Source organism: Alligator sinensis, unplaced genomic scaffold (assembly GCF_000455745.1).
Source record: "Alligator sinensis unplaced genomic scaffold, ASM45574v1 scaffold1233_1, whole genome shotgun sequence".
Classification (NCBI taxonomy): domain Eukaryota; kingdom Metazoa; phylum Chordata; order Crocodylia; family Alligatoridae; genus Alligator; species Alligator sinensis.
Window position 1 is genome coordinate 82943 of NW_005843458.1, and position 27135 is coordinate 110077.

The 27135-nt window shown below is 43.5% G+C and overlaps 1 protein-coding gene and 1 non-coding gene across 5 annotated transcripts in view; both read left to right on the forward strand.

Moving 5' to 3' along the window:
* The window catches only part of LOC102368671 (cAMP-dependent protein kinase inhibitor beta-like), a 102829-nt gene extending 80647 nt beyond the window's left edge, over positions 1 to 22182 (forward strand). For 3 of the 4 annotated variants that reach the window (XM_025195297.1, XM_025195300.1, XM_025195299.1), the window contains 2 exons: positions 13194 to 13368; positions 21302 to 22182. In XM_025195297.1, the coding sequence (XP_025051082.1) occupies positions 13221 to 13368; positions 21302 to 21387 (234 nt within the window). In that variant the 5' untranslated portion in view covers positions 13194 to 13220 and the 3' untranslated portion in view covers positions 21388 to 22182. Of the gene's footprint in view, positions 1 to 9801; positions 9902 to 13193; positions 13369 to 21301 lie in introns of all 4 variants that reach the window. The other variant, XM_025195301.1, reaches the window with a different exon arrangement.
* Positions 10569 to 10640, forward strand: TRNAE-UUC. The gene has a single exon. It is a non-coding gene; the product is annotated as a tRNA-Glu (tRNA).
* Positions 22183 to 27135: the final 4953 nt, after the last annotated feature.

Below are 27135 nucleotides of genomic sequence, written 5' to 3' on the forward strand. Positions count from 1 at the left end.
GTTAGGAACTGGGAATCTTTTCTGGAAGCCCAGAAATGAACTGGGCAAGGGCAGTCACCCCTGGAAGACAGACACTGAAGAGAACACTTGAGGCACTCTTGTATGTAGCTTTCATTGCTACTTGACTGTTCTTTTGACAAACAGTAGTAATCACTTTTTTTTCTCACGCTACAAGTCGGGCATTTTTATGAACCACAAGGGAAGAAGGTGAAATATAAGCATGTGCCAAACCTCTGAAATAATTTTTCTTCCCTGTATTCTCCTACCCTTTCCTGTCTCCAGCAAAAAGTATAGCAAATGACCCTAGAGTTAAATCGAACTACCAGCTGATGACATAGTGGAATTACATTATTCCCTAATAGTGTAAATTCTACCCTATGTTTCTACATGTAAATCCACATATGATCATGTTGGGATAGTTACATGCACACTGTTTTAAGCAGGTATTTGAATGGTTATTTTCATAGTTTCATAGCTACTTAGGTTGCGATTCACATTATTCCTTATTTAATTGAAAGAACAGAATGCTACACTCTTTTTATCATTCAGCCAGTACAAGCATTTGTGGAAATGACAACTGGTGCATTCAGTCTCTTTGAATATAATTAAGTTTGTAAATTCAAAAGACAAAGCAAAGAGCTGGTATGATTTGTGCAGAGTCAAGACAAAAATCATTTCTGTGTTTAAGAGTCTTACAACTGTCACTGGAAAATTTACAAGCCACAGAGCTCATCCAAACAGGTTCCCTGCTAACCTTCTGGGATGATTGACCTCACCATTGTGCTTCATCCTTGCACACGTTTCTTGATAGGTTTTCACACTGACCACCTTCTCAAAGATTTTTCCCTTTGTGTCTCCATCCTGTTTCCCAAATACACACTCTTCCCACACTCTAGGTACTTTCCCAGGCTCTGCTTCTTTGCAACACCATTTTTAATTCTCCCTACAACTTCTCTGTTCTGGATACTCTCTGTGTTACTCTCCCTCCTCTCATGGGAGTATGCTTCTGACTTGTGCTTCTCTATGATCTTCATCTCATCTGATCTGCTTTCTACAGTGTGCTCAGTCTCCATGATTCCCTGCCAAAAGCTCTGTATAAATCTGTCTTCATGCATAAAAACTTCTACCAGGATGGCTGCCCTAGGTAACCTCTCAACAGGTGTTGTTATACAAACAGGTGAATGGAAAGGGGAATCTGTGAAAAAAAGAATGGAAGCATGTGCAAGAAATCTACATGCATGCATGCATACACACACATCCTTCAGATTTTTTTTTTCAAATTTCCCCTTTCCATATTTGACTGTTCACCATTAGTAGAGTTATTACTTATTTACCTCAATGGGAATGAGAGGAGATATGGACCTTGCTGCCTTGTGATATCCAGTACCCAATAACAGGGCCACTAGAGAGCATTTTTTTCCTCCAGTAGAACAGTCCCATTCTCAGATGCATGTACTAAATCATAAATAAATGCCTGCTCTAATCTGTATAGACACTTACGGTGCACTCTTTACCGTAACATTGTATAGCCCTCCAGTAGTGCATTAAGGACTATCACTAATCTGTTAGAGGCTGGTTTGTTTCCTCATCCTTTTCTGAGGGGGAGAACTGTGTGGAGTCTGTCTGGTTTTGGTAGTATCTGTCTTCAGAAAAGGAGTGAGCTAACTTGAGAAAAGAGCTGATTGTTGCATGTATTAGGGGATTTAACTTGGTATTATTTAGGCTGTAGATTGTGTATTGGACTTTGTGGTACCATCTGTAAGGATCTAGGAAGGCACACTCCAAAGAGAGGAGAAGGCTCGTTTCCCTCAGAAAAGCTTGCAATGCAAATGGCTAAAATACACATGCAATCATCGTTACAAAACCAAGTAAATACATATGCAGACAACTAAATTCATCATTGCTATTTTTTGTGCTGTCCTGGCAGTGCAGAATGGAGATAAATGTAGTTCAGATCTCTGATTATAGCAGCCAGAACATCTGGTAAATCTGGCCATTTAAGTAGGCCATGCAAACAATTCCCAAATTACTCGAGCTTGTTACTGCCAGCCAATGAGTTTGAGAGGCACTGGGTCTTCAGGAATTACTTGAATGTAGCAGGGGTAGGAGCCTTTCAGATAAATTCAGGCATGTTCCATGTTTTGGGGGTGGCATAAGATTTATGCCATCTTTATAGCAGGGAATGAAAATTTGTGTAAGGCTGGATCGCCAAAGCACTGGAATAAATATTTGGCTTGGTATTCTGCTGATCTTATAGCAGGCTGTTGGCTTGATTTGTCTCTTTAGCATGTGTAGATAAAATTTCTCTCTTCTCCTTTAACTCCCTAGCTTCAGTGCCTCACTTGTTGATTTGCTGAAGGCCCCTGACTGTCATTACTTGGTCAGACCACAGCAATCTGGGTTGTGATTGTGTTTGGTTTTTTGTTTTGTTTTGTTTTTATTCAGCATTGACTGCTGCCAGCTAATGTCACTGTATTTAGTCTAAATTTAACTTGCTGAAAATAACTTGTGACTCAGTTATCCTTTATTTCCTCTCCTTTTTCTTTTTTTTTATAATGAAGAAGCTGGGCAATTATTACTACTTTTTAAAAAGTATTATTAGTGTGTACATACCAAATGGCAAACACAGTTTGCCCTGAACCTACTGTGTTCTATTCTGATTTTTAGACTATTCTCATAACTGAACACCTTACCTTAGTAGAGCACAAGCTGTATGACATTCATCACAACTTTTGTTCTTTTCTTCCTTGCCCCTTGCATAGTATTTATTATACCAATACAGGCATGCACATGTGCATTTAGGTGGGATTTAAGAAGTGCACTTAGCATTGAGAGCAGGTACTGGTGAAGTTTGTGGAAGTTCATGTGGAGATGAGTTTATCTGAAAGTTTCTCTCTACCAAAGGAACAAGGTCATCAACCACAGCCTTTGTGCTAAAGATTTGGGCAGTACTCTGATCTAGATTGGTGGTGCTCAACCTTTGTTTTTCTCTGGCAGGCTGGATGGGCAGTGCCTATTTCCTCTGTGGGTTGGATTTGGCAGGTGGTTCTGATTCAGTGCCCCTGGCAGGCTCTGCAGGCCTTATTCAGCCATTAGGAGAGTGGCAGGAGGCAACCTAGCCCCGTGGCACAGGAAATGGAGGACTGGTCTGATGCTGGTGGTAGCTTATCATGCACTATAAGGAAACTTAGAGCAGCATTCTATACAGGCTGCAGTTTCGCACGCCCTGAGGTCTATATGCCTAGGCACATGGTATTTCTGTTGCGTAGCTGAGGGAATGGCACAGGTTCCAAAAGTGGAGTTTTTTAAGTGATCTATTCAATAAAAACTAAGTGTCTCCCATGTGAGTGCCATTTGCTAATTTGGAACTAGGTAGGAAAGAAGCCTTAGAATCTGCAGAGTGCACATATGGAAGAAAGTCAGCAAATGTCTGATCCATAATGTAAGGACCAAGCAAGAATGCACACTTCAAGCTGCACCAGTCAGGGTGAGCCAAGGAATGAAATAAGAAAATACCAATGATAAAATGTTATCCCCAAGTTAGTAATCCTACAAGATCAAGATGGTAATTGGGAGGTGGGGAACATTGGAATATGTTGCTGGGTTATAAAAATGGCTTGAAAAGGGGAGGGAGGATATAAGTAAGTTTCATTGTCTGCAACAGAACATGCGTGTTCTCCTGATTTATGGAGAACAATTAGTCCTCTTTAAAGTTATCTTTAAGATATGGTGAGCAAAATGGCTTTTCACTTTGCCTTGTCAGAAACCAATGCTTGTTTCAACTTTAGTCATTTATTAAGAAACCAAGGGTGGGAGAAAATCTGTCAAGATTTCATTTCCTCTTGGATGCTTCATTTCTGCTTTAACCTTTTCTGTTGTTTGCTGTATTATAATAAGAATCATTTTTGTGTGTTAATTAGTAGGAAATGTGTTTGTTTAGTGCTTAGCGCACTCAGGGAGCCAAACACCTGGGTTTGATTGTAGGCTTGCTTTGTGCAACTTTGCTAGTCACTTACACTTTTCTGAGCTTCACATCTGTGAAATATTTATAGCAATTGCTTTGCCAGATAGATTGCCCACACTGAAAACTTTCTTTAATGCCCTTGAAACAGCATAGATACTAGTTGTCACACTTAGTTTCAGGGTGTTACTGGCCTTTTCCTTTGTACATTATTCCAATGTAAATCTGTATTTCCTTCCTACTGCTTATCTCGCTTTCTTAGGGCCAAATGCTGCAGGAATAATTTGTAAGGGTTCCATTAGTATAAGGAGTTCCAGGGCTAGAAGAAATTTTTCAGAGTAGGAAATAATGCTACCTGACATGAGATATGCAGGAATTTGAATAACAGATAAGACATGGTCTTTCCTTTGGTTGTGCTGTGGGTAAATTAAAAGTTTCTGGCACCTTCAGATCTTTGGAAAAGTACTACAAGAGCACAAATTATACAAAAATGAAAGTGGTGCAAATTCTTTGCAAGGATCCATGCCCCTGGACCATTAATGCTTGCTTAGCTTTTGTCTAACAGCTTTTCCCAGGTTTCATACATGTATTTTTCTGATACAGGAAGACTTTAAAAAGGTCTCTCAAAAGACAGTGTTACTAAAAATAAATCTCTCTGGTGCAGAGAGAGTCAATTTTCCAAAGAACCAGGAAAAGGACAGAAGTGCCTCAGATGTGAAGGCATGATGTATGTGTTCTTTCACTGTCCTTTATGGAGCGCCAGCAATATTGGTGGACACTGACATTTCCTAAGAAATAATACATCCTTCCAAGCAGAACAACAGTAATGTGCCTACGTATAAGTGCTGCACTCAGGAAAGAAAATTAGAAGAAAAAGGATACATATATTAGTATTTTCTAATAGGGGAGGGAAGGGAGGATGAGACAGCACAGACATTAAATGTGGATCACACCACGTTCTACTCCATGGAATACTATTCTTCATTCTGAGCATGACCATGAGATTTGTCTTTCAAAAAGCTTCATTTGTTCTCTTCCTTTGTCATTTGCTTTAAATAAACTCTAATCAGTTTATGTGATTAATTTTCCCCCAACAGGCTAAAATGGTAGGTATGAAGCTGACAGGAAGACCTTCATCTAGGAAATCCTGTATTGGCCTGAATAGAAGGCTACTTATTTTTCCTCCAAAAAGTTATGAAAATCACTAGATTTGTTCAGAGTCAACTTGTAACTGGGACTCCCGCAATTTTGACTTTGCACGTGTGCATGCAGTAAAGTCATTTCTTAAGTATAATCTTTAACCCTTTCAGGTTCTTTCAGGTATTTCATTCTCTTATGGGATTTTGTAACAGCTGCAGTAGTTCAAGGTCTTTATCTGTAGTTATTGACTTTATACTAAGAAATAAGTGCCCTTCCTTTAAAAAAATTTGAACCTGAAAATGTGGAGTTGACTTCTATATTTAAAGTCAACTTATAATCAGAACACTATTGAGCTGGTGATCTCTCTTTAAAAATGCCATTAATTGATACAGTTGAGATACTTGGATTGTCTTCTGATAGTCAGATTAAAGAAATTTTTGCTTTTGTTTTCATTAAATTGCATTAGTGGACCCTTTCCTTGCTGCGCTCATGTACATTGTTGGGACACTGTGAGTACTTTGGTACATCAACATTTTTCAGACATTTAGAAGTCAACTATTAGGTCAACATAGTAATTGCCAAGTCTGCATGTACCAGGCAGTGCCATGGAGGTGTACAAAAATAATAGTAAATCATGGAGTATTTCAAGTGTAATATTGGGGTGTCCCTTATAATCAATCCATCCTTCCCTTGGAGGGCATATAAGTACAAGTCCCTAGACTTCTCAAGTCAGAGGTCTGTAGTTTGAAATCTTAATCTAAGGCCTCTGCCATGGTCCAGCTGTTCTCTTGTCATTGGCCTTCTGCAAAAACAGTTTGCTTTTCCTACCTGACTCCTTGCTTCTCATCTATCCTCCTTATCCTAGCTGTCAGTACTTAGCAAAGCAGGCTAATCAAGCACTAGGCAGGCTAATCAGATTTTCAGGAGGTCCATCCCAAGTCTTCTGAAGCTTAGAGCTGGGTGGTCTTCATCAGGTAGTAGAAAAGGGAGGAAGACTGCAGAAATAAATTGGAAATGCCATTTGTCTTTGCTCTGTCAGTAAACCTTAGCCTCAAACTTCGATGAAACTTCATTGTACAATCTGGATTCTCTGCAGCTGACAGATGTTGTCCATGGGCCAAATGGAGCTGGGAGGAAATCGGTATTATGCATACTGTGATGTATCCTGAGGTATAGCTGGATATATGTTAGTTATAAACATGTAGGAAGATACTGTCCATGGTAGATGCAATGGGACAAAGTTAAAGCTAAAACCAATGGGCACTTACACACATGCAGGGAGGCTCCTTCAACACGCTGTAGTTCCAGATTACCAAATGATACCAAACTCTGGGATAAAGCATCCACACCTGAGGACAAGAGGACGATCCAAGCTGACCTTGACAGGCTCAGGAAATGGGTGGATGAGAACCTGATGGTGTTTAACACTGAAAAATGCAAGGTTCTCCACCTTGGGAGGAAAAACCTGCAGCATCCTTATAGGCTCGGCAGTGCTATGCTGGCTAGCACTACGGATGAAAGGGACTTGGGGGACATGATTGACCACAAGATGAACATGAGCCTTCAATGTGATGCTGCAGCTAGTAAAACGAGCAAAACGCTGGCTTGCATCCATAGATGCTTCTCAAGCAAATCCCGGGACGTCATTCTCCTGTTGTACTCGGCCTTGGTGAGGCCATAGCTGGAGTACTGTGTCCAGTTTTGGGCTCCACAATTCAAAAAGGATGTGGAGAAGCTTGAGAAGAGTCCAGAGGAGAGCCACGTGCATGATCAGAGGTCAGGAAAACAGACCTTATGACAACAGGCTGAGAGCTATGGGGCTCTTTAGCCTGGAAAAGCACAGGCTCAGGTGTGATCTGATGGCCACCTATAAGTTTATCAGGGGTGTTCACCAGGATCTGGGGGAACGATTGTTCACCACAGTGCCACAAGAGATGACAAGGTCAAATGGTTATAAACTACTGCAAGACCATTTCAGTCTGGACATAAGGAAGAATATCTTTACTCTCCAAGCCCCCAAGGTCTGGAATAGCCTGCTACTGGAGGTGGTTCAAGCACCTACATTGAACACGTCCAGGAGAAATTTGGATGCTTATCTTGCTGGGATCCTATGACCCCAGCTGACTTCCTGCCCTTCGGGCAGGGGGCTGGACTCGATGATCTTCCAAGGTCCCTTCCAGCCCTAATGCCTATGAAATCTATGAAATCTATAATCAGATCTGCTGGAGCATAGAAATTACCGCACTCCAGCAGATTCCAGCATTGTGTGTAAAGTGCCCCGCCGCAATTTTTCAGTGCAGGGTTTCTGATACACACAATGCCTCGGGTTCTTTTAATTAGCATGGATCTTGGAGACATGCTAATTAAAGTGCCCCCTTCTCCCCCCGCCTCCTGGAGCACATCTATAAAAGCCCAATGGCTGCTGAGTCCTGTCCCCACCCCCCACTTCCTTCGTCCCTCTCCTTTTCTTTCCCCTCCCTTCCCAGGACAACATGCTGTCTACCTCCATCCTGATCCTTCCTTGCTTGTCACTTCCTGGTTCGCCTCTCTCATTTCCCATTATCTTTTCTCCTCCTCACAAGTAATGCTGTGAAATGGAAGAAGCTCAGGAGCTGAGGATTCCTTACCTCTCAACTAAGAGGTGGCAGGGTAGAGGCAGGGCCAGAAAACACGTGGGCTGCAAAAAGCATTATAATGAGACATTTGAAACAAAATAACACATTTCTTAGAGAAGAAATGATGGGTTTTGCACACAGCGTCATAACACCTTATTTAATTGATCTGGATCTTTCATATATGCCTATTCAGTCTCTGAGGGAATTTAAGTAACCTGTTTGTCCATACAGCTTAGGCTCTGCCTACTGGTGGTCTCCCCATGCTGAGGGGCTCTCTAAGCCAGTGGTTTTCAACCTGTAGTCTGTCAACCCCTGGGGGTCTGCAGACTATGCCTAAGGGGTCTGCAAAAGATGACTGCGATCAATCAAAAGTATGTGAATACCTACATTTACAATTCAAAGGGGTCCACACACCCATTCCAAATTTCCAGAGAGATTTGAAATTCAAAATCCTCCGTTCAGATTTTTTTAGGGGTCCACAAATGAAAAAAGGTTGAAAATGATGCTGCATACCCAATGCTACATTTAAAGACAGCATCTGCTTAAAAAAAGGAGGGGGTTGCAGGCAGGATGTTTTCTTTGGGCAGTGCTTATCTAACCCTGTGTGCTCTCAGTCTTTTTTCTGAAATATCAGAATCCTACTGCTAGGAAAGTAGGAGGAAATGCAGTGAGGAGAACCAGGAAAAGACCAGATGATGTTTTGTTGTTGTTGGCTAGCTAAACGAGGGGAGTGTGTATGTGCATGTGTGTTGAACGTACACCTCTACATTCAAGTAAATAAAATAGTGTAGTCCCATGACTTTTCAGGCAGCAAGTTGTCCAAAGGGTCTACAGCATTTGTCATCTCTGGCACTCCTTACACATTACACCTTCCCTCCACATGAAAGGAAGTGTGCTGTATGTTAAGACCAGGGAGACAAAGGCACTGTAGAGGACAACAGTAGTAAGACTCGGTTCTTGCAACAGTTTGGAGGAAATCAAAAGCAGGCTTTAAAAAAAGGAGAGAATTTTTTAACAAAATATTGAAATAAATAGCAGTCCTCTTGGAACAATACCGTACCACCAACTGAATGGCTAAGCCAAAAGGGGAAGAAGCTGCCATACCAAAGTTATCGTGCTACAAGGAACAAGCTTTAATCACTTTAGTGAGAGAAGGTACTGACTTTGTTTTGAAATCTGATTTTTAGCCCCTTTCCTCCCTCTTGGGAGGGTGTTGAACACATGGAGAAATAACTGCAGAACACCTTCAGTAAATAAAAAACACTGACAAATATTTATGATCTACTCCATCATTTTTAGACTCTCACTTTTTTTTGCATTTTAGCCAGGTTTAGACCTGACTCGCTTTGGATACCAGTTTATATACATTGGTAATCGTATACATTTTTCTTTTAATAATTTAATTGAAAACCCATTTAAACCTTTTGTTTATTGCCATTTCTGAGAAAGATTGGCCAGTCCTTAATCCTTTGACCATCTTCACACAAGGCTAGAGCCAAACACAAAGATGGGATTAGACTAGTTATTTTAGCACCTGGAACTAACAAGGGCTAGTTTCTGGGAGTTTATAAGAGAAGAGGAGGAACCATTTCTGTGGCACAAGTATGGATAAGTAGGTGGATTGGTTTCTATTTGTGGTTCTGACACAGATGTCCTGCAGGGCATAGAGCAGGGCTGTATACCTGGCAGCCTGTGGGCAGCAAGCAGTTCTATAAGGGGTTAATTTGCAGCCCCTTGGCTCCCACATAGTTGCCACTGCTTCTATTGCTCCAGCTGCAGCAGCAGGTGGGGTCTCTGGGCTCCCTCTCCCTATTTTAGCTTCCACTTCCTACCTCCACCCCAAGAGGTGGTTGTGGTGTGGTGTGGTGTGGTGTGGTGCAGTAGAATGCAGGCTGCTGGGCCAAGGAAGCCCATACCCTGCAATGCACTGTGATACAGCAGCTGGGTCTAGGGGAGAGAGGAGAGAGCAGGCTCTGGCTTGCTCTGCTGCAGCCTGCAAATGTCTTATATATTTGACAAATTATTTATTTATTTATTTATTTATGTATTGCTGCTAACCATAGTTACTAACTATAACTCTTATAGACAATCCATATGGGCAGAGACCCACCCAAACCTAGGTGGAAGATAGGCAGTTTCACTGGCTGATCGCAGGATTGCCTGTCATTTCCACAGGCTCATTGCGGTAAGTCCTTTCCCTCGCCCCCAACTGCTAATTGCCCAAGGGGCCTCAACAGTCATGCCTCTTGCTGCTGATTGGCCAAGAAGGCTGCCTTTCATGAGGCCCTGCCCCTCACTGCTGGTTGGTAGAGAAGGGCAGGCCTTCACAAGAGGCAGCCCTCTCAGCCAATCAGCAGAGGAGGGGATAGCCATGTCAGTGGCTTCTGTTCCTCCCCTCCCCCAATTTCCAGCCCTGGTGGGCTACAACACCACTGGGGAGCCAGCATTTAATTCTTTGTAATATTTTTTTCCCCTCAGTGATTCGGCAGAAAATCATGGAAATAGATGGTTTTTGCGGTTTCCACAAAAAATTGCATATTGCTACTTGAGTAGGTACCTACATATGGGTTACTCAGTGCAATGGTGTTTTTCTCCCCAGATTTTGGGTATTGATGTACCCACTTCAGCTGGTGTCTAGGGCCCGATTCTGTGAGAACATTACCCAGACTCCTGAGGCCTAATCCAAAAGCCACTGCAATTGATGGGAGTTTTTTCCATTGATTTCAGTGCGGTTGGAAGCTAGTTTTTAAGGGAAATACTGGTTCTGTTTACCTGCGTAACACATTTATTTGTAAGCAGCAACACTTCCAGTTTACAAGTCAATATTAAACCAAACTAAAATTAACTTAGCATCCCATGTGGTCTAGTGGTTAGGATTCCTGGTTTTCACCCAGGTGGCCTGGGTTTGACTCCCGGTGTGGGAAGTTTTAGTTTTCTATTTGGCAGTGGCGAGGCCACATCTGGAGTACAGTGTCCAGTTTTGGGTCCTCCACTACAGAAGAGGTGTGGACAAATTGGAGAGAGTCCAGCAGAGTGGAACAAAAATGATTAGGGGCTGGGGTACATGACATAAGGAGAGGCTGAGGGAACTGGGCTTATTTAAGTCTGCAGAAGAGAAAACTGAGAGGGGATTTAATAGCAGCCTTCACCTACCTGAAGTGGGGTTCGAAAGAGGATGGAGCTAGACTGTTCTGTGCTGCCAGATGACAGAACAAGTAGCAATGGTCTTAAATTGCAGCAAGGGATGTTTAGATTAGATATTAGGAAAAACTTTCTCACTAGGAGGGTAGTAAAACAGTGGAACAGGTTAGCCAGAGAGTATGGAATCTCCATCCTTGGAGGTTTTTAAGGCCTGGCTAGACAAAGGCTTGGCTCAGATGATTTAGTTGGGGATGGTCTAGATCAGGGGTGTCCAGCCTTTTTGAATGGGGCCGGATCATGAATTTTTATCACCCAGTGGGCCGGCAGGAGCAGGCGCTCGCGTGGCCTGTCCAGTCCGGCTGCAGCCTGGGGGCACAGGGGTCAAGGGGTGCTGCCTGACCCTGCGTGTCCTCCTTGCCACCTGGGTGGCCTCAAGGATGCTCCCACACCTGTGCACCTGGGCTCAGCATCCAGGGGGACATGTGGGGACTCTACAGGGGGTGCGGGATGTACAGGGACACCCCTCTGCTCCCTCTCCCCCCGGGCAGCCCGAGCTCAAGTGGCAGGAGTCCCTCCCTCCCCGGGGCCTGTGACTCACCACCCCCAGCGCGATGTCTGTGGGTGTGGGGGGATGCGGGAAGGCGGGAGCGGCACCGGATTCCCGCCCCAACAACCACAGCAGCAGCGGCAGCAGCATCTCCTGCAGGCCCGGCCACAGCATCCCTCTGAGCCAGCATCCGAGCCCCCTGCACCCATCCGCCAGCTGCACTGTGACCTGCTCCAGCCCACGCGGCCAGCGGGGACCGGCGCAGGGTGGGGCTGGCATGCAAATTAGGATGGGAGGGGTGGGGCTAGGAACAGAAACCCTGTAATGTGGGAGAGGGGAGGAGCTGGCATGCAAATGAGGAAGGGAGGGGTGGGGCGAGGAAGGGACACCGTGAAATGAGGGGAGAGGGGAGGAGCTGCACTGCGTCGGCAACGTCAAGTTGACACGGTGCATGTGGGAACCTTGTCCCTTCCCCAGCCCTTCAGCAGCCATTAGAAATCTGATGAGGGGCTGGGGGAGGGACAAGGGGTGGGAACGAAAGTAAACAGCATTTACTTTCATTTCCCGTTGCAGTACCGTGGGGCACAGAAAAAGGCTTGGCGGGCTGCATGGCAGCCCATAGACCGTATGTTGGACAAGCCTGGTTTAGATGACCTTCTGAGGTCTATTCCAACCCTAAATTTCTATGATTCTATGAGAATAGATCATGTTCAAAGTTTCCATTCCTTCAGAATAAGGAAGTTTTGTTAGGTATTACTTACTTTTTGTTCCTTGAGAGAATTTTGCCCTCCTGTATAGTCGGACACAGGTTTGGAGGGATTTTGTTTCGGTGTACACAAGAATTATAATAAACACGTGTTGCTCCTTGGAGACACTGTAGCAAGACTGAGTTTCAGTTCTTTTCCAAATGACTGTCTGATAAAACCACCTACAAAGACACAAAAAGAAAAGGGATCAGACTACTAAGAGATATGCAAGTGGTTCTTAGAAAAGTCTGTAGCAGCTTCTATTTATAGGTGCCTGATTGTGCTAATCTGTGTTGGTGCTCATAGGATCATAGGAAAGTAGGGCTGGAAGAGACCTCATGAGGTCATCTAGTTCAGCCCCCTGCTCAAGGCAGGATCATCCCTTACTAAATCATCCCAGCCAAGTGTCTGTCTAACCTGCAGTTAAGCTGCCAAAAATGGAGACTCCACAATTTTTTAGGTAGCCTGTTCCAATGATTGACCCCCCTCATAGTCAGAAAATTCTTCCTAATCTCCAACCTCCCTTTCCTCTGTTGCAGCTGCTAGTTCTGTCTGCTACAGCCACAGAGAAAAGCCCGTCTTCATCCTCTCTATAATTATTCTTCAGTTATCATCATCTTCTCCCAATTTAAATAACCCTAGTTCTTTCAGCCTTTCCTCAGATCTGGTCCCTGTCTATCCCCCCCCGCCCAACTCTAATCGTTTTTGTCACTCCGCACTGGACTCACACCAAACTGTCCACATTCTCTTGAAATATGGGTCCCTGTGGCCACAGTGCTCTCTCTAGAGGAGGCCTCACCAGTGCTGAAGTACAATAACACTGAAATATAAAGGAAGTGAAGAGTGAAGCTTTTTTCTGGAAGTAGATAGTTATGGCCCCAGTATATTGATGTCTGTGGCATTTACTAAGTAAGGACTAGCAGGGCACTTCTCACAGCCTCTTGACATTTTGTTGTTTTCTATCGTCCTTTGTTACAAACAAGATTGCTGCCTGGCTTGCGTCAACCTGACTGTTTCTCCTTTTCTGTATGATCTATCTGCAGATGTTGCTATGAGGAAAGGAGTCAGAAATGACTGATGTGGAGCCTGTGGTCACAGATTTTGCAGCCTCGGGAAGGGCAGGTCGCCGAAATGCCTTACCAGATATTCTGGGCTCTCCTGCTGGAGCTGGAACTTCAGACCTGCCACACAAACTAGCTGAGCTTGCTGTGACTGAAGGTAAAGTGTAAATATTAATGAAAACCATGGATCTCATGCAGCTGATTCTCTGCTTTCTTACAAGATCTTTTTTTGACCACTTCCTAGCTTTGCTAACTTTAGTGTTAGCATTTCTCCATTTAACTAGAATTAGATCTGCCTATTCCAAAGCAGAAATTAGCTATGCTTGTTAATTAGGAAAAGTTAATGTTACCCCAGATTTGAGTTAAATTTGCCATATCCACCCTCATGCTAATTGTTCAGTAGCCAGCAGCTGCTATTATGAGATGAATTCCTAACCTGTACAACAGCCAAAAAACCAAACCAAACCTACTGTGCCATTGTGCCACAGATCTTCCCATCGGTCAGTGATTAAAGCTATAGTCTAGTAATGCAAGAGAGATTTACCAAAGGTGTGTCAGGGAGTTGCTTTCAGCTCCCTGATCTGTTTTTCAAGCCATAATATCTCTGGCTCATACGTACACATCATTTACTTCTGCTGGCTGTGTTTCCCAGGGGCATACATACTACCTGAAATCACTGTATTGTTCCTTAAATTGTCTTGTGCTCTATTGTCAGGGTGGAAGAGTAGATGGTAAGGGATTCTACTCTATTGGCTGTATACCAAATAAACATATCCTTTCCCCCTTCCCCTCACCAAGTCGAACAACACAAAGGGTTTGGAGCAAATGGATAAAATGTGTTCCTTTTTATCTGACCCTAGTGGTCTTTGTATTTTCATGCCTTCTGGAATTCTGCAACTCTTATTAACAATCCACTGGGAGATTAACGTGTACTGAGAGGTTTATGGACAGGTCAACCTTTGCTCAGTGATTTGTACATATAGGTGAAGCACACCAGCAGAAGAGCCAAAAAAAAAAGGATCAACATTTGTTTCCCCAGAGATAAAGCAGAACAGAAGGAGGCCTTAGTGAAGGAGGATTCTAGAAGTAGGGATGGCATCATCAAATCTGGGAGTTGAACCCCTTTTCTGTAGATGGGCATGTCACAGTGTATGTGAGGTTTCGTTCTGGAAACTCATAGAATCCAATGACGATGAAGGTAGATTCTGCCCAATTCAGTTCATCTGGAAGTCATTCAAAAGACTACTTTGCCTTGGAGAACTGGATTCTGTTCCTAGAAAAAACATTTCTCTGTGGGCCTGTAAATTCATAGTGCCTGTAGCACCAACAGTCCATTCCATCATGCTCTTGATACAAACCATAGTTGTATTTTTACATCTCCATGTAGCCCTTAAGTTGGGTGCAGTTCCCTTTCTGCATAGTGACCAGAATATGGATTTGGATCATGGGGAGACCGTTTCCCCCTTACCAAATGGGCTGTAGAGAAGAACAATGACTGATGCTGGGGAAGTTGAGCTAAAGCGTGAGCCAACCCTAGTGAAATATTTAGTGCTATGTAAAGTATATAATTAAGCTTTAAGTAGTTTTACTTCAATAAGCCTTAAGAGATTCTGATGCACATAACAGTTGAATAAAACATAACCAATTAAATAGCTGGAGATAAAAAGGATTCTCCCTGCTTGTTTCATTCTGGCCTCTGGACAGCATAGTTGTTGGAAAGAACTTGCTGCTTAAATTCATCACTCATCACTTACCCCACAAAAATGAACACACAAGTGTGAAAGTCTTCTTAAAAGAATACAAACGCTTAATGGCTCAAGCATTTAGCCTTCCAGGCAGATTCATTTCCTCTGCTAGTACCCATCCAATTTGTTACTGAGAACAAATAAAATGGGGATAGATTAACTTCAGCAAAATGTGCTGCTTTTACATCAGTCAAAGCACTGTGATTACAGAGGTCTGAAGAACAGCTACTACCAAGGAATTATCCTTTGTTTTTGACATTGTCACTTACAGGTACCAGCAGAGTCTCTGATGAGGCCAGTTTTCTAATTCCTTCCCACCTCCATTTCTGATATAGACAATTAAATATTCACTGTAGCAGGGACTGGACTTGACTGTCCCACATCAGTGAAGTCAAAGGTAGTCTTTCCATTGACTGAAGGGGGAAATGAATTGGGCCCAATTTATCTTTGCAGCTGTTGTGAATCCCAAGCAGAGATGGGCATATAATTCTTCCTGAGAGGTGAGGCTAAAGCCATACCCCTCTCTTCAGCATTTGCAATTGGCTGTCTTCACTAGCTCCCCACTTAGCATGCTGGCATCTGTAAATCCCATTTTAGGTACCAAATTTTCCCCAGGCATCAGTCTTAAATGACTTTTCCCAAGTACTTTATAAGGACCTGAGGGACCTGACTTGGGGGTAATGAATACTTTTTGGATACTCTACCACCTAATCAGTCATTGCAACATTGAGCCCAAGCCCCCTCTTGAGTTTAGCCCATATTTTCCTTCCCTTTGTGGGCGTGTCCACACATAAAGGCATACGCGCTTGCAGCAGCTCAAATAGGAGTGGCACAAATTTGAGCCAGGGGTTTTTGCCTCAGCACATGTGCCTGGACATGCACTTTGGAGTGGGGCAAGTTGTGCCACCTGGGGCAAAATAACCCTGCCCAGCTCCTCCCAGATCTGCAGCCAAGGGGATCTGCAGCAGTATAAAAACCTGTCCTGTGCTAGCCCCAGCAATATAAAAAACCTGCCTGGTGAGCAGCTCAGGTTTACTTGCCCTCAGGAGCTTTTGAGGCCCAGCCACTTGGTATTTGGGGACACTACCCCTTGTGCCAGCTTGACTGCTGAAGTAGCCCTAAGTTAGAGTGGCCCCTCCACCCTCTACCCACTGCAGCAGTCTGGCAGTGGGGGCAGCTGCCTGGCTATGACCTACTGCCACCTGCAACAGCATCTGCCCCCTTGGACCTGCAGCCCCAAGGCTGCACCCCTGCCAGACCCAGATGGGGTGCTTCTGCTCTGCCATCTGGGCAGCTATCGCCCAGAAGATGTGCTCCTTGTGGGGGCCTGCTCTGAGCTGTGAAAGCATGTCCTCTTGGCCCCAAATAGCCAAGAGGTCAGGCACCTCATCTGCCCTCCAGCTGGGTCCCCAGTGCTGGCTCTGGACAGGCTCCTCTGCCCGAGTCTCGCCACTTGTCTCACCAGCACAGATCCTGGTGTTCCCTGTTTATGAATCGCAAATACTCTGATAAGAAACTCAAATTATCTCATTAAAATAATCAAAATAATAATAGAATCATAGAATAGAAGAATGGGAAGGGACCTGTAAGGCCTTCAAGTCCAGTCCCCTGCCATGGGCAGGAGGTAAATGGGCTCAAATGAGCTCAACGAGGTGCTTATCCAGCCTCCTCTTGAATACCTCCAGGGATGGTGATTGTACTACCTCTGCTAGGAGTGTGTTCCAGATTCTAGATACCGTTACAGAAAAGGGTATCTTTTCCTTACTTGTAGCCTAAATTTTTCCTCAACTAGCTTGTGCCCATTGGTCCTTGTCCTCCCAAGGGATGCCTTTCTGAAGAGTTGCTCCCCTCGATCTTGGTGTTCACCCCTGACATACTTGTAGGCGGCTATCAAGTCACCTCTCAGTCTTCTTTTACTCAGACTGAACAAGCCCAGTTTTCAGAGTCTCTCCTCACAGAGCCTATCCTCCTGGCCCCTACTCATACTGGTGGCCTTTATCTGTACCCTTTTAAGTTTATCCACATCATTCTTAAAGTGTGGTGCCCAGAACTGGGCACAGTACCCCAACTGTGTCCTCACCAATGCCGAATAGAGGGGGAGGAGCACCTCCCTGGATCTATTGGCCACACATTGGCTGATGCACGCCAGAGTTCTATTTGCCCTGCTGGCGACTTCATCGCACTGTTGGCTCTTATTCATCCTCTGGTCGATTGTCACCTCCCGGGTCCCTTTCAGATGTGGTGTCAGCCAGTGGACACCATCCATCGTATAGTAATGGTGAAGGTTCTTCCTACCCAGATGAAGGACCCAGCACTTGTCCCTGTTGAACCTCATTTGATTGCATTCAGCCTATAGGACCAGTTTGTCAAGGTCATTCTGGATCCTTACCATGTCCTCAGATGTGCCTACATTTCCCCACAGCTTGGTGTCATACACAAACTTAATAAATGTGCTTTCCACTCCCTCATCCAAGTCATTGATAAAGATGTTAAAGAGCACGGGCCCAAGCACTGATCCCTGAAGGACACCACTGGAGACAGCCCTCCAGGATGAGGCCATGCCATTGAGTACAATTCTCTGGGATTGGCCTCTGAGCCAGTTGCCAACCTACTTCACTGTTGACTGGCTTAGGCCCATACCCTCCAACTTGGTTGAGATAATTTCATGGGAAACAGTATCAAAGGCATTGCTGAAGTCTAGGTAGATGATGTCAACCTCACGTCTCATGTCCAGCTGGTTAGTTACCTGGTCATAAAAGGACACCAGGTTTGTTGAGCATGCCCTCCCCTTGACAAAGCCATGCTGGTTGCTTCTTAATACCCCACCAGTTTCGAGCTTGTGGCTGATAGCCTCCTTGACAATTTTTTCAAAGATTCTTCCCAAGACTGAAGTCAGACTTATCGGTCTGTAGTTTGCAGGGTCATCCCTCTTCCCTTTCTTAAAGATGGGTACCAGTCTAGCCTTCTTCCAGTCATTCGGGACCACTCCTGAGTTCCACAGTTCTTTGAACAACCTCACCAGAGGCACCGCTATGAGCTTGGCCAGTTCTTTCAGGACTCTTGGATGCAGGTCATCTGGACTAACAGACCTGAAAACGTCCAAATGTTCTAAGAGTACCCTCACCTGTTTGGGACTGATTGCATGTGGACTGCTGTCTTCCCGTATACTTTGGGTCTCTGGACAGGTGATGAGTTCCCGTCTGATTTCAAGAATACTGATGTGAAATAAGTATTTAGGAGCTCTGTCTTTTTGAGGGGACCAACTGTGGGCTGCCCTGCCTGTATTCAGTAGTGGTCCCACAGTAGAGCTTGATTTTTTTCTTGCTTCCTATGTACCTATAGAAGGCCTTTTTGTTGTCTTTTATTTTCATTGCCAGCTTGCTTTCCATGCATGTATTGGCTTTCCTAGTCTCATACCGACAGACCCTGGCTGTATGAGTGTACTCCTCTCTGGATGCTGAACTTTTTTTCCATTGCATGTAAACTTCTTTTTTCTTTTTCAGAAGTTCCCTAATGTCTCTGTTGAGCCAAGCAGGTCTCTTGGTCCCTTTCCCTCTTTTTGACCCCATGGGGATGGCCTCTTTTTGAACAGTGAGAATTGCCTACTTAAGGAAGCACCACCATTCCTGAACTCCCAAATCATCCAGTTGCTGGTTGCAAAGGGCCTTTCTAACTAGACTCCTGAGTTTACCAAAGTCTGCTCCTCTGAAGCCTAGGACTTCTGTTCTGCTGACAGAATTCACAGCCTTTCGGTGGATGGTGAATCTAATCAGATCATGATCACAGTTTCCCAGAGTACCTCCAATCTTCAGGTCACCTACCATGTCTTCCCCTTTGGTCAGCACCAAGTCCAGAGTGGCTTTACCCCTAGTTGGTCTCTCCACAGCCTGTGTCAAGAACAGGTCATCTATAGTTGCCAAGAAGTTGGCTGACCTGCTGGAATTCACTGAATGGTCTTCTCAATGCATATCAAAGGAGATGAAGTCACCCATGATAATCAAGTCTTTAGTGCTGGCTGCCTCAGTCAGTTCCCTGGAGAATGACTGGCTGTTCTCCTCTTTTTGGCAGGGAGGTCTATAGTAGATTCCCACCATCAGGTCCCCTTCTCCTGAGCCCCCGTGTATCTTAACCCAGAGAGTTTCAAGGGGCCTCCCCGTGCAATCAAACGTGACCTGCAGGGAGGGGTACTGCTCTTTCACATAGAGGGCCACCCCTCTTCCCTTCTCCCAACCTGATCCTTCCTATGGAGCCTATAGTCCTCAATATCCACTGCCCAGTTATGTGTCCTCCCACCAGGTCTCCATCAACTCAAAGTACTCGCCTTCCCATGGAGGCAGGACCCTGCCTGGCATGACATGCAGTCCTTGCAAGGAGGGCTGGGTCCCAGGATACAGCCGAAGTGGCCTCGGTGCTGCCTGAAGCCACACCCCCCCATGCTGCACTGTGCTGAGCCGGGGTGGCCCCATGATGAGTGGCACAGGTGGCACTGGCTCTGAGGCAATGAGAGCCATGCCGTATTGCTGGGAGCTGTGGCCGCAGCAGGTCCTGAGCACCCCACAGCTGCTGCTGCTGCTGCAGGAGTGAGCTGTGGGCCCTGCAGGGGACCCGTGCACCCGACCAGCCCCTCCACCCCCACACATCTACAGCTGCCCTACCCCCCCACAATCCTCCCTCCCCAGTCCCCAGGTCGCAGCCTTGTGCTGCTCCTGCTCACCCCGCACATGAACGCAGCCTGCTAGGGCAGCAGGGGGCACCATAGAGATGCTCTGGCTGGATGCCAGAGTGTCTCTAGAGGTTTGAGCCACGGTTTTCCTCAGGACACAGTGGGAACTGTGCCCTGCACCACTTTTTTCTGGGTTATTTCAAATCTTGAGCCTGTATTGCAAATATGCAGCACAGGGAGCATTTTTTTCATTCTCAGCGTGCCTCTTGCAGCATCTGAAACTGGTTTGAGATGTCACAAGAGGCACATGCACACTTGCCTGGATGCGCCCTGTGAGAGTTGCTGTGCTTTAAGCCTGCTAAGAAACTGTCTTCCTGTGGAGGAAGTGGTCAGCGCAATAAAGTGCTTTCCTCCTGGCAGACAGTCCCCATCTCAGATAACCAGCATGGGTTGTGTATAGAGGATAAGACTATGGCTCTTGCTACAGTTACCCTAGACTTAGGAATGGATAGTCATAACTGGATGTGGTCATCAGCAGGTGCTGAGGAATTGGTAAGATACCCAAGTTCTTTTAGCATCCACTACCTTCAATGGAAGCTGGAAGGGTCAGCATCTCTATCAGTTGCTCAGCATCTAGCCAAATTTGAGGTGGCTGTGCTTAGAGAGTTTTGGGTTTAGAATTATACTTAATAGGATGTTTTTGCTATAAAGCATTAGGGTATGAGAGATACAGTTCTTACTGTTAGTGTTAGTTTCATGGCAAATTAATAGGACTCCTCACTACTTCTTTGGTTCTGACAGTTGGACAGCATTGGACCTAGAAGCCTGCACATTCAAATATGGTATTCTGAACAAAACCCTAAGTGCTGTAGCCCTATACAGCCTTAGATTTGTGTGTGCAGATCCTATTGACAGCAGTGGTAGAGCTATATGTGTCTTAGGAACACTATACAAAGAATGGCTGAGCTGTGAAGAAAACAAAATGAAGTGTGGTTTGGAAAGTGTCATCAGTTAAAATAAGCTGTAACTACTTGAGCCTCAGAAGGTATATAGTGTGGAATTCTATTCTAAGAATCATTTTGAGCTACCCTGGTTTTGCCTCTTTCATGGTCATTCTATTCCAGCCCATAAACTGGGGGACTTTCAAAATCAGAATGAAAATCTTGTTCGTCTTGCCAAAGCAAAATGGATTCTATCACAGCGGTCTAGTGCTAAGGAAGATCAGTCAGATTATAACCAGCACCATCAGAAACTATAAAACTATATACCTGCAGCCAAGTAACACTCAAAGAAATGTGATATTCTTTTCTCTCTTTAGGTTTGACAAAGAAAATCAAAGACAAAAAAGTTCTCGAATCTGATTCTTATGACTGAACGTACATCAGTTGTCTGCAAGACGTAGGCAAATCAGCACGTGTTAAAAATTCTCTGCCTTCACTAAAGATTGATCCATATTTTGTGACATAAACTGAATTGCTGAGCATATATGGCTATCCTAATTCTATAAAATGATTCATATAAATTAAGGGGGTTTTCTAAAGCACCTGTCAGTGTGGTAGTTAAGAGCCAATCCATAAAGCAATCAGTAAAAAACAAATATTTATGTTCAGTTAAAGAAAAAGCCAAATTTCCACCCGAGGCAAGTGTATTATGTGTGTTGTCATATACTTGTGTCTTTTTAGATGAAAGAGCAGAAGGAGGAGAACCAACGCCATCTGAAACCACGTTGGAAAATCAAGAAACGGCAGGAAAAAATGCTGAATCCTAATCGCTAAGAGTTTCTGGATTTGACACCCATCCACAGACTTTTCAAAGGATCTGTTTTTCACTGGTTCCAATATCTAGTAGCAACTGTAGCAGTATGTGCACGACTATGCAATATATTTGTATCTGGATGACATTAACTTGGAGCTACTAGTTAGAGTTTCAGTAAAGTTTTCTACTGTAAACCATTTGAAGAGCAGATTATCTACAAATCACAGCTAAGAAAGAGCTAAAGAATGTATATCATCTTGGAATGTTTTTTTCTTTTTTAAATTGTCAGTTATGCTGTACAGATACTAACTTAACCAAACTCTTATTGATTGTTTCCATGATTATAGTATATGTACAGAACACTATTCTTCTTGTTTATTTGTTTATCCAGAATAGCTTTTGCAGTGAAATTAAGGCTTGTTTCCCCATTCACTATGAGAATTGTAATATATACAGAGGTACAGACTGGGAGGAGAACTTAATTGTATTTTGAAAGATAGAGAAAGCCACAAATTCCTAGCTTGTGACCTTTTGAAATCTTACAATCTTTGTTCTGTTAAAAGGAAGCTTGGGTAAGGGAGACAAATGAAAGAGGCAAGCAAAATATTCCAGATGGTTTCTAAAACACTCAAGAGCTCTTCAAAAAGCTATGGATATATTCAACTCTGGTAAATAATCTCTTGTTTCCATCCCCAACATTCTTACTACTTCTATCTTTACTGCGCACAGACTCTAAAATAAGATCAATGTCTGTAAATGGTTCTGAATTGTTTAATCTCACTGTGCAAATTAAATAGTTATCCCTTTTGCCTTCTGCTTGAACCTGATTTCTCTGCTTTATCACTGATCATGACTCAGAAGTACCATAATACGTGATGCTTTCATCTCATCTGAGTCTTAAGGTTTTGTTTAGTGGAGCTGTTCAGTCGTCATAGTTCTAAATGTGATTTAAACATTTTTAAACAAAGGCTCTACCTGCACAAAAGAACTGATTTGTGTTTTTATTACAGGTATTGTATCATGAAAAATACTTTGTATGGATTGCTGCTTATATAGATTCATATAAATTCATGCATTTGTGCTTCAGTCTGAATCAGCGGTAATTTGGAATTCTTCTGAAGGTCTACATTGAAACTAACAGTAAATGGGCACTTTCATTTGCACACCCTTAATCTTTCTTGAGTCTGTCCTATCAGTGGAAACTTTTATCATAAATAGATATTTGCAGTCCTTAAGGCTGAGAATCCTATTTGGAGACTATAATGGAGCTTTGCGCTGCTAAGTGCCCTACATGTAGTTACAGGGATGAACATACACCATAATACATGTAAACCTTGCTGCATCAAAACCATTATGCTGGTCCATAAATTGACCCTTTGCACCCCCTATCATAACCCAGCTACAACATTTCCTTTGTATCAGCCCCTTTTTAATTAGCATAAAGCAGTTTAAAGGTGCAGTCACTCTGGCATAAATGTTCTGTTTTTGTCCTTCCCATCCTCGTGGTGCTGTACTGTACATCCTGTACTGAAGGGCCCACGTAAATAAGTTTACCCAGTTTGAGCAGGACCTCAAGTCCCTTGCCCAAGCAACAGGTAAAAAGCCCCAGAACTCTTCCCAAAATGTGAGAGATTCTTATTTTCATAGATTTCATAAACATTAGGGCTGGAAGGGACCTCTCGAAATCATCAGGTCCAGCCCCCTGCCCAAGGGGCAGGAAGTCAGCTGAGGTCAGATCACCCCAGCAAGATAAGCATCCAAGTGTTTCTTAAAGGTATCCAGAGTAGGAGCTTGTACCACTTCTGGGGGGAGTCTATTTTGTCAAAGGTTGAAAGACTAAATTTGATAGTTTAAAGTAAGTGACATCAGAGAAGCAGAGTATGTCAGAGACCACAAACAAGAGGAATTTGGAGTTATTGAACCTACAGGGTGCACTTTTAATTTTCTTCTGAGCTTGTGTTCCCCTGTCAAGCCTTTACTGCAGCATTATAACTCTGGTCTAGCAAGGCATGTGCTAAACCTTAAGTATGTGAGCAGCCCCATTTGAAAAGGACCACAGAAATAAGACCCCTCAGAAAGTTAGTGTGAAGAATATATGCATCTTGTTGAATCATTGCTTCTACCAGTCTCCTTTCACATTTGGAGAAACACATACTTTCACATCTGCATCTTATAGCACAATAGCATTAGAATATAGGTTACATTCATTGATGCTAATCAAGAGTTTCACTAACCTAAGATATTTTGAAAGTGTTTCCCATTAACATGTCAGTTAAATGAATTGGTACAAGTTAGGTCCAAATAATGTAAACAGTTATAGATGTACTTACTTCTATGCACGAGCATAGTTTCATAGCTACTTGCATATGTCAAGTTTGACTGTTTGCAGAGTCAAACTTTTGGTACTTTGAACTTAAAAACAGATGCTTGGCATTTTGCAAGATTTGGGCTTTTTCATTTTTTGAAGAAAATATGGTATGAAAATAAATACTGGGAAAAAATCTACAACAGAAAAAATGTACAAAACAAGGAATTAAAAATAAACAGCAACAAAATGGGAATCTTTTAAATATGACAATGTAAAATAATCTCCATGTAAACTGGCAGCAAGACACTTTTAGGAAATAATAAATATGGTCAGCATTGCAAATTATTGATATCAAACCTTTCATTTTATGGAAAATACTTTTAGGCACTGCTTCAAAGTTTTAAGCATATGTTTAACTAGTCCCACTTAAACCAACAAGATTATATACATGCTTAAAAATAGGTACTTGCTTAAGCACTTTTAATCAAAGCTTTCATTATTAAAGATGATTTGGTACACAACATGAAGCGTTAATCCCAATTTCCAGTCTAGTTAATTTTCTTAACTTACTTTATAATATGCTTCTTATTGTCAGCATAAATCATGCACAGCAGTCTGTGGCTTTGAAGTAAAGAGATTTAATTTTGGTGCAAAGAAGAAAAATGTAAATTCTCTTTCTTTGAACTGGGGAGTCTAGAGGAAGAGTTATTCAGTTTCAGCAACTCTACATGGAAAACATTGCTTCATTATATAATAGACACATCTACATGTGCAGTAACAACTGCGCAGTCATTTAGTACTTGCATTTAGTACATGCTTTAGTACTAGATGATTGCACAGTAACCATCATTACTACTCAGTCCCAATGCCACACAGCTATTTTTAGTAGCTACTGCTCAGTAGTGCTGGCACCACGGTTCATGCCTGCCAACACTACGTCGCTGTAGCAATGAGCTACGGCAATGTAGCTCATTGCTATGGCAATGTAGCATTTTGTGTAGACACACACAGTATGTCAATAACTCTAATTTTGGTACTTTGAAATTATAGTCACCCTCAAATATTTTCTTACGTCATTTGAAAGGTGATTTTTCTTTGGTCTGATTTGTGTTCTGCTATCAGAAGGCATGTGTATAATGTGAAGATAAACATACTGAGCCAGGTAGGTGGCTAGTGTAAATCTATGTATTTCCATTGCCCATTTATCACTATCCAGGAAAGCAAATATACTTTTTTTGGAGATGTATTAAAATGGTCTTAAGTTGAAAAGATTGACTTGATTGCAGGACTACTGATTTTTTGAGTGGGACATATTTGCATTAACTGGGTGCATCCAGATGAGTGCGGTCTTGCGGTACATGGTACTGCAAACACATTTGCGGTGCCATATACCGCACAAAGTTCTACGTGCTGCAAGGGTATGCTGCCCGAGTACGTGCTGTTCTGTGTTTTTTCTGCATTTTGGTTTGACCCCTGGATATCCAGGGGTAAAAAAAAAAAAACCGTGGAAAAAACCCCCAAAGCAGTGCACACTCGGGCAGCATGCGCTGCTAAAAAGCAGGGTTGGGCCACTTGGAGCTGTGCTGCAGCCGCTGATCAGGCTCTGTCCAGCAGGATTGCCATGGCTGCAATTCCAAGAGGTCCCCAGGACCCCAGGTAAGGCTGCTGGGGCTAGCACAGTGCTGGTCTCAGCCTCCCCTATGCCTGGGGCAACTTGCTGCACACCAAAGCGCATGTGGCATGGGCATTCCCCATGGAGAAGAAGCGGCAGTGCAAGGGAACCTAATGTCCATGCACATCTGAATGCGCCCACTATGTCCAATCAGGTGCATGGATCTCGCCACTTGTGCTGTTTGTTTTGTATTGGTGTAGTACTGTACCTGACATGTTTAGAAAAAAGGTGAATGATGGAATGGATGGCAAAGCATACAAGCTTTCATTTAATCCAGTGGTGCTCAACCTTTTTGCCCTGTAGGATGGATGGGCAGTGTCTGGTTCATCTGCAGGCCATATCCAGTGCATGGGGCAAGTGCAGCAGGGCCAATCCAGCCACAGGGAAGGGGGTTAGCGTAGCCCAGCTCTAATCCAGTTGTGCAGGGGGAGGGGTTCTGGGCTGGCCCTGATCTAGCTTTGCAAGATGGGAGGAAAGGGGACATGGTCCAGCCCTGACCTGGCCGTGCGGGAGAGGAAGGGCCAGGGGGTTTGGGAGCTTGGTAGCAGGGAGAAGAACCAAACTTCTGACTGGTCAGGAGCCCTGGCTCTGCAGCCATGGCTCTGCAGCCCAGATTTAGCCCATGGTCTGGGAGTTGAGCACCCCTAGTCTAATCCATCTCCCTATCCATCTGATTTATTCCTTTCTTGAAGTGTGATGACAAGAACTGGACAAAGTATTCTAGCTGAGACCTTTCCAGTGTTGAATAGAGTGGAAAAAATATGTAAAATACTACTGCTGATGCCTTTTGATATGATGATAGTGTTTTGGTTTGTGTATGGTGGGTTTCTTTTTCCACCTCCTCCCCACCCCCCAACAGTGTATTTTGGGTTCAGGTTCAGTTTTGTATCACTAGAACTCCCAGATTCTTTCTGATTCATAGATTCATAGACACTGCTTCCTTACCAATCATTCCTCTCCGATCACTGTACCTATGCAGAGGGATTGATTCCTATAGGAGTAGAGTACTTTGCATTTATACTTGTTAAATTGTATCCCATCTATTTCAGACCTTTTCCGCAAATTCTCAAGATCATTTTGAATTCTAATCTATCCTCCAAAGTTCTTGCAATCTCCCCAACTTGGCATTATTTGCAGATTTTATAAGCATACACACTTTTTCCATCATCCAAATCATTTAATAAAACTATTGAATAATATGAGGTCCAAGATGGGACCCTACAGAACTTTGATGCATCTCTTCAGTTTGACATTGAACTATTAACTACATAAAAACAAATACTTTTACAACAGTACAGTAGTAGTTTCACAACTGATTATGAATGCATTTTACAATGGTAAGCTAGACCATATTTCTCCTGGTTGTTCATGACAATGGCATGTGGCATATGGGAGGGTCATGGCCCTACTGAAGTCCAGATGCATATCTACGGTTGCTCCCTTATCCAAAATATCTAGTTGGTTTGACATGATTATTCTTGACAGATCCATATCGTCTATTACTTGTCATGGTGTTATCACTTAGATGCTTATAGATAGATTGTGTGATTATTTTTTTCAGTATCTCGGAGGAGAAGTCAGGAGAATCCACCAGTCCACTTCTTTGATCTTTTTTTGATCCACTGTTTTCCCTTTTCCAGTCTTTTGGATCCTCACCCATCTTCTGTGAGATTGCAAGAGATTCAGTCAACTTCTTAGGTTCTGCAGAGCAAAGTGCATCAGAACTAGCCAATGTGAAAAGATCTAACTTAAGTTAGAGACTCCTTAGTTATTATTTCTGA